The following is a 16,841-nucleotide window of genomic DNA, read 5'->3' as shown; positions in this document are numbered from 1 at the left end:
AGAATTACCCTTTGCATGACCTCTCTAGAATTATTAGCAGAAACCAGTATGTGTGAGTGACATAACAAAGTCAAGACCACCTTATCTTTTGTGTTGGACATATGAAGCAGGAAAGGATACATCTAGGCAAACTGTAAGAAAAGACTAGTGAAGCCACTTTGGATTGATGCAAATTGAATATAATATGTTCATTTTTTAATACAACATCAAATAAAACTATAATTATCAATTGTATAATATTCTGTCTTTTCCATCATTTTACTTTGATCGTCCATTACTCCCTGTGACATAAGCCCTTTCATCATCCTCTGTTTACTGTAAATTCCCATGCTACTTTCTGCACTTACTGCCCTTCCCCTTATACCTTGAGATGTCCTCTTTCCACTTTGACTTTCCACGTGGAATCTTTCAGTTTCTCCCTTTGATAAAATTCCTTTTGCTATAATCTTTTTCATTTGACTTTCTTTAACGTTTCCTTCCGTTTCTTCCTTTGCAAACATCCCTTTTGGTGTCATCTTTTTACCATAAGGTCCTATGCTGCTTCCTTCAGTTTCTCCCTTTGTTACAAGTCCTTTCGTTGTCATTTTCTTACTACGGCCATCTTTGATGCCTTCTTCATCTTCTGTTTTTGACATAAACCCTTTTGATGCCACCCTTGTACTCTGACTTTCCCTGCTACTTCCTTGAACTTCATCTTTTTTTGATCTCATTTTTCTACTGCGACTTTCCTTGCTGTCTTCTTCATCTTCTCCCTTTCCTATAATCCCTTTTGGTGTCTTGTTGCTACGATTGTCCTGGCTAACTCCATCTCCTTTTGTGGAAATCCCTTTTGGTGTCTTTTTGCTAAGATTTTCCTGGCTAACTCCATCTCCTTTTGTGGAAATCCCTTTTGGTGTCTTTTTGCTAAGATTTTCCTGGCTAACTCCATCTCCTTTTGTGGAAATCCCTTTTGGTGTCTTTTTGCTAAGATTTTCCTGGCTAACTCCATCTCCTTTTGTAGAAATCCCTTTTGGTGTCTTTTTGCTAAGATTTTCCTGGCTAACTCCATCTCCTTTTGTGGAAATCCCTTTCAAAGCTGCATTTTTACCGTAACTTTCCTTGCTGGTTCCTTCAGTTTCTCCTTTTGCCATAGCCCCTTTTGGCAACACCTTTTTACCCTCGTCATCTTCCTTTGACATCATAGACCCTTTCAGAATAGAACCTTTCGGCAACATCTTTTGACCAGAGATTTTATCACCCTCGTCACCTGAAACTTTTCCCTTAATTCCTCTCTGAGTCATCTGTGCACTTCGACTTCCTGTGCTACTCTCATCTGTCTCATCATCTGTTAAAATCCGTTTCTGCATCATCTTCTTGCGACTTTCTGCACTGCTTTTTTCAGTTTCATCATTTACCATCATCCCTTTCCGCATCTGCTTTGTACGATGGCTTTCTTTGCTGCTTTCATCAGTTTGGCGTTTGCTGCCCTGCTTGGCTGAAATAATTTTACTGGAACTGTGAAGCACATCTAGAAAAAAAAACCCATAAAACTTTACAATACAGAAAATATTTTTGGCATAATGCTTCCTTGGATACCATTATCATGCTAACGCAAATGAACTTTGCCATAAAGATAAGTTTTGCAGCAAGCTTTGACATTATTCTTAGGATATGTTCACGTTTGTTTGCACCATGATTTCTTCAAATTACTCAGGGGTCCTTTTACTAAGCGGTGGTAGGGCTAACATGCGCCAATTGGCACTACCGAAGGGATAGGTATGGGTGCCCATTTCAAAGTTGGTGTGTGTTGTTTTCTATTTTCTACCGCAGGGGGACGTTCCCGGCGGTAATCATCAGTGCGGTCACATTGGTGCACGCTGCATGATTACCACACAAGTAGCATGTGAGCCCTTAGTGTTAGGTCAATGGGTTGACCTATATTCCCACAGGAATATAAACAGGCATCAATATCATTTAGCACGTGTTCCCCAAGTCAGTCCTGGAGCTACCTCCTTGCTAGTCAGGTTTTCAGGATATCCACATTAATATGCATGAACTTGATTGCATGTATTGCCTCCATTATTTGCAAGTCTTTTTCATACATATTCATTGTGGATATCCTGAAACCTGACTGGCAAGGGCGTACTCAAGGACTGACTTGGGAAACAGTGATTTAGAACACGCTAATCATTAGCACGCAGTAAATCCATTAGCGCACCTTAGTATCAGGACTCCTTAATGGAATGGTTTGAAAATCGCCAAACCAAAGCAGTTTGGTTTTCTGTTTATTTAATGTAAGCAAATTAATATTTGTTCAATGATCTACTATACTAATATACCGCTTCACACATAATAAAGTTAACTCAAAGGAATTTTGTTCTAGGCAAATAATAAAATATCATCTGCATATGAGAGAGAAAAAATGTTCGTTCAGCCAAATACTCTACCCAAAGAACTCAAATGCATGTTAAATACTGAGAGGACAGCAGGGATCCTTGAGAAACTCTGCAAATTGATAGCCAAAAAGAAGATTTTTTCCCCATTTTGCCTGACATTTATATTCTTTTTTCAACTATGCCTCAAACCAATTAAATACCCTGCCTGTACTTCCCATCTCACTCAATCTGGCCAATAGTAAGAGCAGTCTATAGCATCAAAAGCTGCAGAGATGTCAAAATGCAAGAAAACTACTTTCTTATCCACACATTTCCTTATTTCCATTATGAGCTTAAGTAGAAAGGTCTCCATACTATCCATTGGGCAAAAGCCATGCTATGATGAATGTGAATATGTTGACATAACGAGATAATCTGAAAACTCCAGGTTGACAACAAACTCTAAAGTTAGCAATGTAAGGGATGCTAGCCACAGGTCTAAATTTTTCACAGACATCAAATCCACTCCAGTGCCCTTTGGTATCAGAGTAAGTATAATTCTAGCAATATCTTTAGGACGAGATCCTTCCAGCAAAACTGTAATAACAAAATTATGGCCTCTTTTACTAAACTGTGCTAGCAATTCCAGAACGGTACATGGGACGCAGCCCATTCAAAATGAATGGGCTGCAGCGCATTTGCCATGTGGGAATCGCTAGCAAGGTTTAGTAAAAGAGGCTCTTAGTGAGCCACTGTAGAATTTCAGAAGGGACATCATTTAAAATAAAAAATGGACATACATCCAAAAAACAGCCTTCACTAGCTAATTCTGTAACTGCTGAGCTAAATGAACATCTTATATTTTTATGTTTAGACTGAAAGTATTGAGCTAGACTTTCTGCAGAAGGTTATGAAGACTCAGGAATTGTCAGTATACCATTGCCCGCCTCTAATAATTGCCCCCCGCCCCCCACTTTAGGGACAGAAAACCGTTTGACTCTAACATCCAAATTTTTATTCCCACTAATAATCGTCCATCCCTAGCCATAACCTTAAGAAGAGGTAAGAAATATCTGGTCATCGTGGACAGGTGGATGGTAGAGGAGAGAAAATTCCTTGGTGCCCCTTCAGTCCTTTTTGTTCACAGCTGTGTCAAGTAGCTTTCCTCATAGCACCTCATGTTTGTTTTTTGTTTTGTTTTTCTTTTGCTGCTTCCTCTTCAGTTACTCACTCCCTGCCCTCCCCAACTCTAATCACAGGAGACTGGCATAACCATGGGGTAGCAGTGATTCAGTGAGCAAACACAATACAGGTAAACAGAAAGAAAAAAGAAGCACTGTTTTTTTAAAGCCTGCTCAGACAGCTGTAAGTAAACAAATCCACAGCGACCCTGCTGTTAGTAATGCTACTGCAAAGTCAGCCTCTAAAGCTTCTCTGAAACATAAAACTCCCCTCCTCTTTCAGGATATAATCTCTCTCCCACACAGCAAAAAATCCAGTCAGGATAACAATACAAACAAGCCATTCCTTAGCCCAGTAGAGCAATTCACTTCTGTTTTCCTGCTCAAAATGATGCAATTTTAATGTTACTACAACTCCTCAAGTGGTTTGTCCAAGACAGCTCAGTAATTTTACAAGCTTCAGAGACTGCTCCATTTCCACTGTAACAGTTTGCTCTCACATAGAAAACCCAAATACAAATGAATCTATCTCTTCTCAGCCTCAATCCCCAATGGAAAAGCATGGTTAGAGTATAATAAATAACAAGAAGGTATTGTTTCACTCATTTATTTCAATAATTTCAAATTGCTGAACACTTCAACAGTCTGTTGGCGCTCTTTGTCTTGTATTGCCAATTTCAGGCTCCTAAAGAATTGAAGTGCCTCTGATAATAGCCAACTCTAGACTTCAGAAAACCCAGTGTTTCTAATAATCACGCGGGGGATTATTAGAGAGAATGTTATTTGTATTTCTCTCATGAAGGTTACCAAGGTGGTAATTCTTTCCTGCATTTGAAAGGCTTTCACCTCAGTTGTGTCTTACAGAGCTACTATCAACTCCAGTTTGTCTTCTGAATGCATTGGTGACATCAAGAGGGTTCATGATTGTGCCCAAGGCACTGGAAGCACCAATTATGGGTGTATGTTCCAGATATGGTCTTGCCGTATCATACACACTTCTAAGTGCCTATGAGGGTTTTATTTTCTGGGACACAGTTGTGTTATTTAACCCTTAATGTGATTTAAAGGGCTCTAACACAACTTGACTTGTCTTACTGTGGTGATATTTAGAACATTGTGAGTTATATAGCAATGAGAAGCAAAACCTGCAAATGCATGTAAAGCACCTCATTACTGTGTTAAACCATAATGCGGTTTGTGGTGTCCAAAAACTGGGATTATTTTACCATGCCAGTAGCATGGATCCTTAAAGCTGTAGCACAATGCTTCCAGGTCTGACCTGAGAGAGGCCCTGGGGCCAACTGGAACCCCCCCCCCCCCCAATCTCCCCACCCCCCTAAGACCACCCCTCCATCAGCATGTATTACAAAGTCACTCACCAGTATTACATGTTCTCTAAGGACAGCATGATGTTTATTCTTACTGATGGGTGACGTCACCAATGAAGCCCTAACGCAAAAATGCTCTCCAGTGTTCTATTTCTATAAGCTTTTGGAAGCAGTCCACTGCACGTGCAAGTGTGGTCCCACCTACTGTTGTCATACGAGACAAGGCAGTCTACTATAATAGCTGTTAGAATGCAACTCCAAGGGGATGTGGGTGTGGCAGTCAGAATAAGCATCCTGCTGTTCTCGAAGAACATCTTTGTTTTCTCTGAGGACAAGTGGGATGCGTTATTTTGATTGACGAGAATCCCTAACAGTCCATAAAGAAAAAGAGGAAAAACATATGGCCTGCAACAGGAAAGGCCTAATGAATAACACAGAAACTATAACTACTACTACTACTATTTAACATTTCTAAAGCGCTACCAGGGTTACGCAGCGCTGTACAATCTAACAAAGAAGGACAGTCCCTGCTCAAAGGAGCTTACAATCTAAAGGACAAAAAAGTGCAGTCAATCAAATTGGGGGCAGTCTAGATTTCCTGGATAGAGGTACAATGGTTAGGTGCCGAAAGCGACATTGAAGAGGTGGGCTTTGAGCAATAGTTTATAAGCAACTATTTTTTTTTTAGGACAGCCTGGAACTGAAAACACATTGGCCTAGGGGGGTGGAGTTGGATTCCAGACACTGAATAAATTCTGAAGGACTGTCAGACCAACTGGTTCTCATGTCAGGAGTCCTATTCTAGACAACAGTGTGAGATGAATATGTGGACAGAAGATCATATTGCAGATGGGCTACTTGACCGAATTTGGATCTGACATGAGCCATGATGACCCTCTACAGTCAGCCCAGCTTGGGCACAAGTGAAGGAAATGCAGTCTGCTAGCCAGCTGAATAATGTATGTTTACCAAAGGCTGAACCCATCCTATTGGGGTCAAAAGAAACAAAAAGCTGGGTGGATTTAGTTCACTCCACATAGAAGGCCAAGACTCTCTTGCAGTCCAAAGTGTGCAGTGCACTTTCACTGAGATGGGCATGTGGTCTTGGGAAAAATGATGATAGAATGATAGACTGGTTAAGGTGGAATTCCAACACTGCCTTAGGAAGGAACTTGGGATGTGTATGCAGAACTACTCCACCCTACAGATGTTTTCTGTAGGGTGGAGCTCACTAACCCTGTATGCTGAAGGGACATGAAAAAAAAGCACAAGAAAAGATTCTCTGCAAGAATGAAGAATACCAAACACAGAGAAGGTGACGAAACGCTGAATCCACATAAATTTATTTGAAAGGCAGAACAAAGAACTTACATAATATTGTCTCAGTGTCAATTACTGAAATGGTTGATTTGGTGAGTCACCAGTTTACTTGTCCAATAGCGGTGCCTTGCACATATGGAGCTCTATTGTTTCAAATCAATACGTGACATCTTGACTAGTTTTTATGCCATTCTGCTTGAGCATAACAACACCGCCACTGAGGCAGTAGTATAGAGATTTATAGACTCCTGAGGAAGGTCCTTTGGCCGAAACATGATGCATGTAGATTCTTTATTTTGCCTTTCAAATAAATTTATCTTGCACCATAGTGCGGATTTAGCGTCATTCATCACCACTGCTGAAGGGATATTCCATGTGTCAGGTACTTCATATGACAAGTGCCAAGTAGCTCAAAAGGAGCTTTCACTACATGGGTGAGGACAACACTGAGATCCCATGACACTGTGCAGGGCTTGATGGGAGGATTAAGAAATAGCAAGCCCCTCATGAAGTGAAAAATTAAACACTGCACAGATAAGTACATAAGTATCGCCGTACTGGGACACACCAAAGGTCCATCAAGCCCAGAATCCTGTTTCCAACAGTGTCCAATCCAGGCCACAAATACCAAGATATCAAAAAAGTACAAAACATTTTATGCTGCTTATCCCAGAAATAAGCAGTGGATTTTCCCCAAGTCCATTTTAATAATGGTCTATGGACTTTTCCTTTAGGAGCCCATCCAAACCTTTTTTAAATGCCGCTAAGCTAACCGCCATTACCATCTTCTCTAGCAACAAATTCCAGAGTCTAAAGTGATGGCCAACAGATTGGGAAGACTGTTGCCCAAATTGATTTATACAGATCAATCGGGATTTATACCAGGGAGACAGGTGGGGGATAACATTAGAAGAACGCTGCACTTGCTATGGGAGGCTCAAAGAACGGATACAGGGATTGCAATATTATCAGTGGATGCCAAAAAGGCATTTGATAGAGTTAACTGGGGGTTCCTGAAGGAGGCGTTAGGCAAAATGGGACTAGGAGGAAATTTCAAACTTTGGGTGGAGGCTTTGTATAGGAGCCCGAGAGCTTGTTTGAATATCAATGGGGGTTACTCTTCCTATTTTCCGATAAGTAGAGGGACTAGGCAGGGATGCCCGTTGTCCCCATTACTGTTTGCTCTATATATAGAGCCATTGGCAGCAATGATTTGGGAGCATCCTGGTGTGAGGGGGATGAGGGTAGGAGAGAGAGAACATCGTATAGCGCTATTTGCGGATGATATGTTACTTTTTGTGAAAGACCTTGGGAATACGTTGTCGGTGATTCAATGGATTTTTGACGAGTATAGGATTAATGCAGGGCTTAAGATAAATACGGAAAAGAGTGAGATAATGGGAATATCGCTACGGGAAGATGAAGAGATAATGGTGAGGAACGGGTATGAGTTTAAATGGACGCCACAAAAAATTCGATATTTAGGGATCCAGATACCAGGGAACCTAGATAGGGTATTTCAACTTAACTATGGTCGTTTACAGGAACAGATTAGAAATGATATGTTGAGATGGAAAAACAAGTGGCTGTCTTGGTGGGGAGAATGGCGGTGGTTAAAATGAATGTGCTTCCACGCATATTGTTCCTATTCCAAGCATTACCAATTGCAGTGCCGAAACTGTTTATTAAGAGGTTACAAAGTTCTTTAATGAACTTTATATGGGGAAATAAGACACCGCACATGGCACAAAGGATATTGTGGGGAGAGGTGGGGAGGGGGGGGGAGAGCGGTTCCAAACCTCGAGTGGCATTATTGGGGAGCCCAAATGAGGATGATTTTAGATTGGGTAGGGGGAAGGAGAAACCGGCGGTCCAGGTGGAACAATCACCTGGCCGACAGGTAAGGAGCTCAGCAACCGAGCTCCTGAGCTCCAGAGGCCCTGAGCGAACAGACTCACCTGGGCCATCCCTAACCAGACCGGAACAGACCGGGAACTAAATCAGAGCCGGATTCCTGCTGAACTGATCCAATCGGATCCAAAGACCCAGAAGGCAAACGGCAAATTTTGGACGAACGTGTCCACACCCACGCGACCCATCTACCCACTGATAGCCGAGGCCTAGTAAGAACAAACTCACCTGGACCATCCAGGCACCAGCAGACATCCCTGCCCAGCCAGAACGGCTGGCTGACAGACTGGAATCCTAGCAAGGAGCTCCCAAACCGATCCAGACCCCCTGGGCTGTGAATTGGGGTGCGATCCAGACGTTTGGAGGCACGAGGATAGTGGGGGTGAGCTATAGCCGCAGTTCGCGGCTTTGAGCGGCCACCCCGGTGAACGAGCCGACTGCCTAGCCTACAACTATGGGATCTCCAAACTCGCAACCAACTCACACTAAAGGACACACATTAGACATCATTACACACAAATTCGATCACAATGAAAACCTTATATTAACAGATACTAAATGGACACCTATACTGTGGTCAGACCATTATAAAGCAAATATCACCCTCCTATGGAGAACGAAAGACTCACCTAACAAACAAACACAAAAAACCTACACCACGAGAGGAAAGATACATCTGGTGGAATTCTGGCAACAGATCTACCACGACGGATGGACAATAAAGGCAGACACAATCCAATTCCTTTCAGAATGGGATAATAGATGTAAATCTATACTAGACAACATTGATCCAATCCAAACCAGAACTTCGCACAGAAAGGAGTGGCCAAGTGGTTAGGGTGGTGGACTTTGGTCCTGAGGAACTGAGTTTGATTCCTGGCACAGGCAGCTCCTTGTGACTCTGGGCAAGTCACTTAACCCTCCATTGCCCGCCGCATTGAGTCTGCCATAAGTGTGAAAGCGCGGGGTACAAATGTAAAAAAAAAAAAAAAAAAGAACTCAATACCATGGTTTAACGAAGAACTGAAAAAACTCAAAACATAAGTTAGAAAATTAGAACTTGCGTGGAACAAAAAGAAAGATGATCCCACACTTAACGCTTGGAAACAACTCCGAAGGAAATATAAATATACCATAAGACAAACCAAAAGACTATACTACAAAACTGAAATTGGACCAAATTAAAAGACACAAACTGTTCCAACTCGTGAATAAATTATTAGACACCACACCAGTCACGAACAACAGTAAAGACACACCAGGAGCCGACAACCTTGCGAAGTACTTCAAGGAGAAAATCACACAACTGTGACTTAAAATACCTGTTAGCCCCATCGAATACACTACACTCCTAGACTGCCTAGACCCAGACCCTGGAGTATACCCAGCAGATAGAACTTGGACTGAATTTGATATACTATCAGAAGATCTCATCTCACAAACGCTTAAAAGATTCACCAGATCTCATTGCAAACTAGATATATGCCCAAACAACCTTATGAAATCAGCCCCTCAACAATTTAAAACAGACCTAACGAACCACGTGAACTTTATGCTACAAAATGGACTCTTCCCAAGGGAGAAAGGAAATATTTTACTCACCCCCATACCCAAAGATGCAAAGAAAAATGCAAATGAACTAACTATAGACCAGTAGCATCCATTCCCTTAATAACCAAAATAACAGAAGGGATGGTGACCAAACAACTCACAGAATATCTAAACAAGTTCTTGATACTACACGACTCCCAGTCAGGATTTTGCTCTAATCACAGTACTGAAACCGTACTAGTTACGCTCATGACCAAATTCAAACATATGATAGCAACCGGCAAGAACATACTACTTTTACAGTTCGACATGTCAAGCGCCTTTGACATGGTTGACCATGGAATTTTACTACACATCCTCGAATACTTCGGTATCGGAGGCAACGTTCTCAATTGGTTTAAGGGGTTCCTAACTGCACGCTCTTACCAAGTGACTTCAAATTCGATCACATCAACCACATGGACACCTGAATGTAGAGTTCCACAAGGATCCCCCCTCTCACCGACCATATTCAACCTAATGATGATACCCTTGGCCAAACTACTATCAAAACAAAACCTCAACCCATACATATATGCTGATGATGTAACGATCTTCATCCCATTCAAACAAGATCTAAGTGAAATTTCCAACGAAATCAACCAAAGTCTACATATCATGCACTCCTGGGCAGATACATTTCAGTTGAAACTTAATGCAGAAAAAACTGATGCCTAGTACTCACCTCGCAACACAACAGGAACAAATATACCACCATCAACACACCAAAACTAAATCTACCTATTTCGGACACCCTAAAAATTCTGGGAGTTACCATTGATCGGCACCTAACATTTGAGAATCATGAGAAAAACATAACCAAAAAGATGTTTCACTCAATGTGGAAATTAAAAAGAGTACGACCATTTTTTCCAAGGACTGTCTTCCGCAATCTGGTACAATCATTGGTACTCAGTCATCTGGACTATTGTAACTCATTCTATGCTGGCTGCAAAGAGCAAATACTCAAAAAACTCCACAAAGCCCAGAACACGGCAGCCAGACTAATATTCGGAAAACCAAAATATGAAAGTGCGAAACCCCTATGAGAGAAACTACACTGGCTCCCACTTAAAGAACGCATCACGTTTAAGGTATGCACCCTGGTTCATAAAATCATCCATGGTGATGCCCCAGCCTACATGTCAGACCTAATAGACCTACCATCCAGGAATGCAAAAATATCTTCTCGCACTTTCCTTAATCTTCATTTTCCCAACTGTAAAGGTCTAAAATACAAATTAATGCATGCATCTACCTTCTACTACTACTACTACTATTTAGCATTTCTATAGCGCTACAAGGCATACGCAGCACTGCACAAACATAGAAGAAAGACAGTCCCTGCTCAAAGAGCTTACAATCTAATAGACAAAAAATAAATAAAGTAAGCAAATCAAATCAATTAATGTGAACGGGAAGGAAGAGAGGAGGGTAGGTGGAGGCGAGTGGTTACAAGTGGTTACGAGTCAAAAGCAATGTTAAAGAGGTGGGCTTTCAGTCTAGATTTAAAGGTGGCCAAGGATGGGGCAAGACGTAGGGGCTCAGGAAGTTTATTCCAGGCGTAGGGTGCAGCGAGACAGAAGGCGCGAAGTCTGGAGTTGGCAGTAGTGGAGAAGGGAGCAGATAAGAAGGATTTATCCATGGAGCGGAGTGCACGGGAAGGGGTGTAGGGAAGGACGAGTGTGGAGAGATACTGGGGAGCAGCAGAGTGAGTACATTTATAGGTTAGTAGAAGAAGTTTGAACAGGATGCGAAAACGGATAGGGAGCCAGTGAAGGGTCTTGAGGAGAGGGGTAGTATGAGTAAAGCGACCCTGGCGGAAGATGAGATGGGCAGCAGAGTTTTGAACCGACTGGAGAGGGGAGAGGTGACTAAGTGGGAGGCCAGCAAGAAGCAGATTGCAGTAATCTAAACGAGAGGTGACAAGGGTGTGGATGAGGGTTTTGGTAGAGTGCTCGGAAAGAAAGGGGCGGATTTTACGGATGTTGTAAAGAAAGAAATGACAGGTCTTGGCAATCTGCTGGATATGAGCAGAGAAGGAGAGAGAAGAGTCAAAGATGACCCCAAGGTTTCGAGCTGAGGAGACAGGGAGAATGAGAGAGCCATCAACAGAAATAGAAAACGGGGGGAGCGGGGAGGTGGGTTTGGGGGGGAAAATGAGAAGCTCAGTTTTGGAAAGCGACCTATGAAATGACCAGCTTCCGCAAATTACTGAAGACTTATCTCTTTGACAAGATATACCACAAAGATCAACACATGTAAAAATCCCCAAATATATCCAGCAATGTCTTACAACGTCTTCTGCTATACCAATATCATGTATTTCCTTCTGTAAACCAAATGTTTAATCTCTTCCTATTTCCATTATCCATGATGTATTGTAAGCCACTTTGAGCCTGCAAAGAGGTGGGAAAACGTGGGATACAAATGCAATAAATAAATAAATATTGGCCACAACGGAGCTTGAGATCATTGATGTGGACGGCAGAGATAACAGGGAAAGGGCACCAGAGGAAACATAGCCCATATCTTAGGCATTTATTAGATTTATGGGGGAAGATAGGATGCTGAGAGATGCAACCGGACTTACCCTGTGTATTGAGCTGATGTCCTCACCTTGATTGAGGAAGGCACCCTGCTGACATTTCAATCTCATGTCCTGCTTGGACTATTAGCCCCTGACGCAACCCTTGTGGGCCAAACACAGTCTGTGTCGGGCGAAGTTCTGAAAATAAAGTTTTGAACCATATCACTGATTGATCTGCTTTGTTTGTCTCCACATTCGAGGCTAGTCTGTCATGTAATTTCAGTCTGGAGCAGTATTTGGGAACCTTGTGGTTCAAATGAGGAGTGTCCCACGGAACATCTTGCAGACTATGCCCATGTTTAGCGACAATCGTGGTTCTGATATGTGGTTCTGAAAACCATTCAATGGGAGATGGCCCATTGCCACAGTCTGACTGCTTCCTGGCACAGGAGGTTCAAATCTGTGCCTTCCTGCTTGTTGATATAACACATGGCAATCTGATTGTCTGACTAGATGAGAATAATTTGATGCAGTAGCCAATCTCTGAAGCTCTAGCATTCCATTTAGAGGTTGTTTTATTCATTAGGAGGTTGTTCAGTACCCATCTACATGAGCTCTCCAGCCTAGGTTGGATGTATCTGTTAACCATGTCTTGTGGGGCAGAGGAATTTGGAATAGCAGTCTTGAGCCAAACTGATGCGAATGAACCACTAAGACAGAGACTTTTTGAGAGGAGTGACAGTGATGACATGAGCTAGGTTTGATGTGGCATGGGACCATTGGGAAGCTAGAGTTCACTGGGCTATCCTCAAATGGAGTTGTGCCATGGGTGTGACATGAGCTGTTGAGGCCATGTGGCTAGCAATCTCAACAATTGCAGAGCTGATACCTGTTGACTCTGCTAAACTTGTAGCATCATAGAAAGCAGGGCCTCTATGTATTGGGCCAGAAAAAAAGCTTTGGCCTGAGTTGTGTCTGGTACAGCTCCTATGAATTCCAATTTTTTAAAAGAGTGTAGATGGGACTTGGATCTACTAGGCTCTACCCCAACAGCTGAATAGTTCTGTGCATAGATTCTTGTGCCCCTTCCTTGGATGTGCTCTTGACCCGCCAATTGTCTAGATAGGGAAACACATATACTCCCAATCCACGTGGTGATGCTGTGATAACTGCTAAGCATTTCATGAAGACCTTGGGAGTGGATGCGAGGTCAAATCTGTCCTTCCTGAATAGATTATAGCCAGGTATAGCAATATCTGCCACGTCTGTGGCCGTGCCCCCTCTCAGAGTCACCTTATTTCCTGTGGTCAGCTTCTGAGCTGGCTTCTGTCTGTTCTTTGTGAGTTAGTTTTGTCTCTGTCTCTGTGTGCTGGATGCATTAGATTGTCTGTGTGCTGTCACCCGTTCCAGATTTCAGCCCAGTCCGGTCCGGATCTTCCAGACTGCCAGACCTGCTTGTTTTGTTAGAACCTGCACAGCACCCTTAGTTGCCTGGTGATTGTTGCAGCTGAGTCTCAGCTGCTGCTGGGCTTATTAGCCATTTTGAAACCTTTCTGCTTTGCCTTTGCATTGCGTCTAAGGCCCTGGTATGTTGGTGCTTTTGCATTTCAGCCTGAGTTTGTTTCCTTGCTCTAGTTCTTGCCTGTTCTAGTTAGTCTATGTTTAGTTTAGGGTATTGCTTGTTTACTGTATTGCTTGTTCCCCAGTCTTGTGTCATGTTTGTATGTCTTTGCCTAGTTCTGGGTTTATCTGTGTTTGTTCCCTGCTTCAGTGGCTGCTTGCAGTTTTCAGTTCAGTCTCCTGTCTAGCTGTGTTTTTTCCCTTTTTCAGTGGCTGCTCGCAGCTTTCAGTCCTGTCCTTTAGCCTATCCTTTCCCTGCCTTGCTGTCCCTGTGCTGCCTAGCTGTTATCCAGTCCTGCCCTGTCCAGTAAGTCCTGCCGGCCACCTGAAGCTTGGAGCTCAACTCTTGGTGAAAAGTGGCCAGGTGCAGATGAAGCCTAACTGTTTGTCAGAGATCTGCCCTGTCTCTAGCGTGGGGTGGTTTTGCCTGCCGCTGCCGCTCCTTGGCAGTGGCCCAAGGGCTCACAAACCCAGTTTCAAGCTTTGAAAATGTGACAATATCCCAGTCATGGTTCTCCATGAACAACATCTCCATGACTGCCACTAAATCATTGAAGCCTCTAAGTCTAGAATTTTGTTTCCCATACTACGGGCATTGGTATACGAGGCTCTCCAGATGTTACTCTTTTTTCCCTCTTCTATAGGGGCATTTGATGTCCTATGAGCAGGTGGGGGAAAGAGGGGTTGGTGGTTGAGAGGCGAGGATAGTGGAGGGCAGACTTATACGGTCTGTGCCAGAGCCGGTGATGGGAGGCGGGTCTGGTGGTTGGGAGGCGGGGAATCCTGCTGGGCAGACTTATACGGTCTGTGCCCTGAAAAAGACAGGTACAAATCAAGGTAAGGTATACACATATGAATTTATCTTGTTGGGCAGACCGGATGGACCATGCAGGTCTTTTTCTGCCGTCATCTACTATGTTACTATCCACCTTATAATCGAAAGAGAAAAACGCCTAGATTTCGACCCAAATCGGGAGATAGATATTTATCTCACAAAAACGAATAAATCGGTATAATCGAAAGCCGATTTTGGACGTTTTCAACTGCACTCCGTCGCAGGTGCGGACAAAGTTGATGGGGGCGTGTCAGAGGTGTGGCGAAGGTGGAACTGGGGCGTGGTTATCGGCCGAGGAGAGATGTACGCGTTAGGGCGATAATCGAAAAAATAAAGGCGTTTTTAGCGAACATTTAGGACACTTTTGTTGGACCCGTTTTTCACACGAACAGGTCCCAAAAAAGTGCTCTAAATGACCAGATGACCATCGGAGGGAATCGGGGATGACCTCCCCTGACTCCCCCAGTGGTCACTAACCCCCTCCCACCACAAAAAATGATGTTTCACAACTTTTTATTTTCACCCTCAAATGTCATACCCACCTCCCTGGCAGCAGTATGCAGGTCCCTGGAGCAGTTGTTATGGGGTGCAGTGGACTTCAGGCAGGTGAACCCAGGCCCATCCCCCCCTACCTGTTACAATTGTGCTGCTTAATGCTTAGTCGTCCAACCCCCCCAAACCCACTGTACCCACATGTAGGTGCCCCCCTTCACCCCTTAGGGCTATAGTAATGGTGTAGACTTGTGGGCAGTGGGTTTTGAAGGGGATTTGGGGGGCTCAACACACAAGGGAAGGGTGCTATGCTCCTGGGAGCTCTTTTACCTTTTTTTGGTTTTTGTAAAAGTGCCCCCTAGGGTGCCTGGTTGGTGTCCTGGCATGTGAGGGGGACCAGTGCACTACGACTCCTGGCCCCTCCCATGAACAAATGCCTTGGATGTATTCGTTTTTGAGCTGGGCGCTTTCATTTTCCATTATCACTGAAAAACAAAAACGCCCAGCTCACAAATTGTCAAATAAAACATGGACGTCTATTTTTTTCAAAAATACGGTTCGGTCCGCCCGTTCACGGACCCGTTCTTGGAGATAAACGCCCATGGAGATAGACGTTTTCGTTCGATTATGCCCCTCTATGTATGTTACTATGTTACTATGAAGGTCCTGGATTTCAAAAGAACTATCTATGCCGAGATGGGGGAATTTCTCAAAGAACAGTTAGTAGGATGGGAATAGCTGAAGAAAGAAGAACAGCAATGGACAAGACTGAAAGGAGCTATATTAAAGGCAATGAAAGTGGAACAAAAAGATATGAAGGTACCCAAAGAGAAAAGACACCCCCAAATCACAAATGTTGAAACACATACCAGGAAATGTAGATGGAAAGCGATGACCACAAATGCTCACAGTCTATGCAATAAAGTTCATGACCTTCAAGCCCTGATGTTGGAGGCAGACTTAGATGTTGTTACAATCACGGAGACGTGGCTAAATGGTTCCCATGAATGGGATGCAAACATACCAGGCTATAATCTATTTAGGAAGGATAGATATGGTTGTAAAGGTGGAGGAGTAGCTCTGTATGTGAGAAATGATATCGAAGCAACTGAAATGACTGGGACCTGGGGAAAGGAAGAAGCGATATGGATCACCTTAAAAAGAGATGATAGAACCTCTGTCCACGTGGGTGTTGCCTATAGACCCCCAACACAATTGGAGGAACTAGATAAAGATCTGATCGCAGATATTCAAAAGTTGGGAGAGAAGAGAGAGGTGCTGTTGTGGAAGATTTCAATCTGCCGGATGTAGATGGGAAGGTTCCATCTGCGGCATCGGAAAGAAGTAGAGAGATCGTGGATGCTTTTCAAAGTGCTCTGCTCAGACAAATGGTGACGGAACCCACGAGGGAGGGAGCAATGCTGGATCTGGTGCTCACAAAAGGGGGTAATGTGTCTAATGTCTGAGTGGGTGCCCACCTGGGCAGCAGTGACCATCAAACGGTTTGGTTTGATATGACAGCTGAAGTGGAGGGCGGCCACTCAAACTTCAAAGTCCTGGATTTCAAGCATGCTGACTTTAGGAAAATGGGGGAATACCTGAGGAAGGAGCTGATGGGCTGGGAGGGCGAACGAGAAGTGAAAGGACAGTGGTCCAGGCTGAAAGAAGCTATAAATAGGG

General features: G+C 43.4%; 1 protein-coding gene across 1 annotated transcript in view; it reads right to left on the bottom strand.

Moving 5' to 3' along the window:
- Window positions 1–204: 204 nt before the first annotated feature.
- The window catches only part of ANKMY1 (ankyrin repeat and MYND domain containing 1), a 293,230-nt gene continuing 276,593 nt past the window's right edge, over window positions 205–16,841 (bottom strand). Inside the window, exon 14 of the mRNA XM_030217039.1 lies at window positions 205–1,507. Coding sequence (XP_030072899.1) covers window positions 207–1,507 — 1,301 coding nt within the window. The 3' untranslated portion in view covers window positions 205–206. The remainder of the gene's footprint in view (window positions 1,508–16,841) is intronic.

The sequence above is a fragment of the Microcaecilia unicolor genome, chromosome 10, assembly GCF_901765095.1.
Source record: "Microcaecilia unicolor chromosome 10, aMicUni1.1, whole genome shotgun sequence".
Lineage (NCBI taxonomy): Eukaryota > Metazoa > Chordata > Amphibia > Gymnophiona > Siphonopidae > Microcaecilia > Microcaecilia unicolor.
Note: the sequence above shows the minus strand (reverse complement) of the source record. Positions and strands in the feature narration are given on the sequence as shown.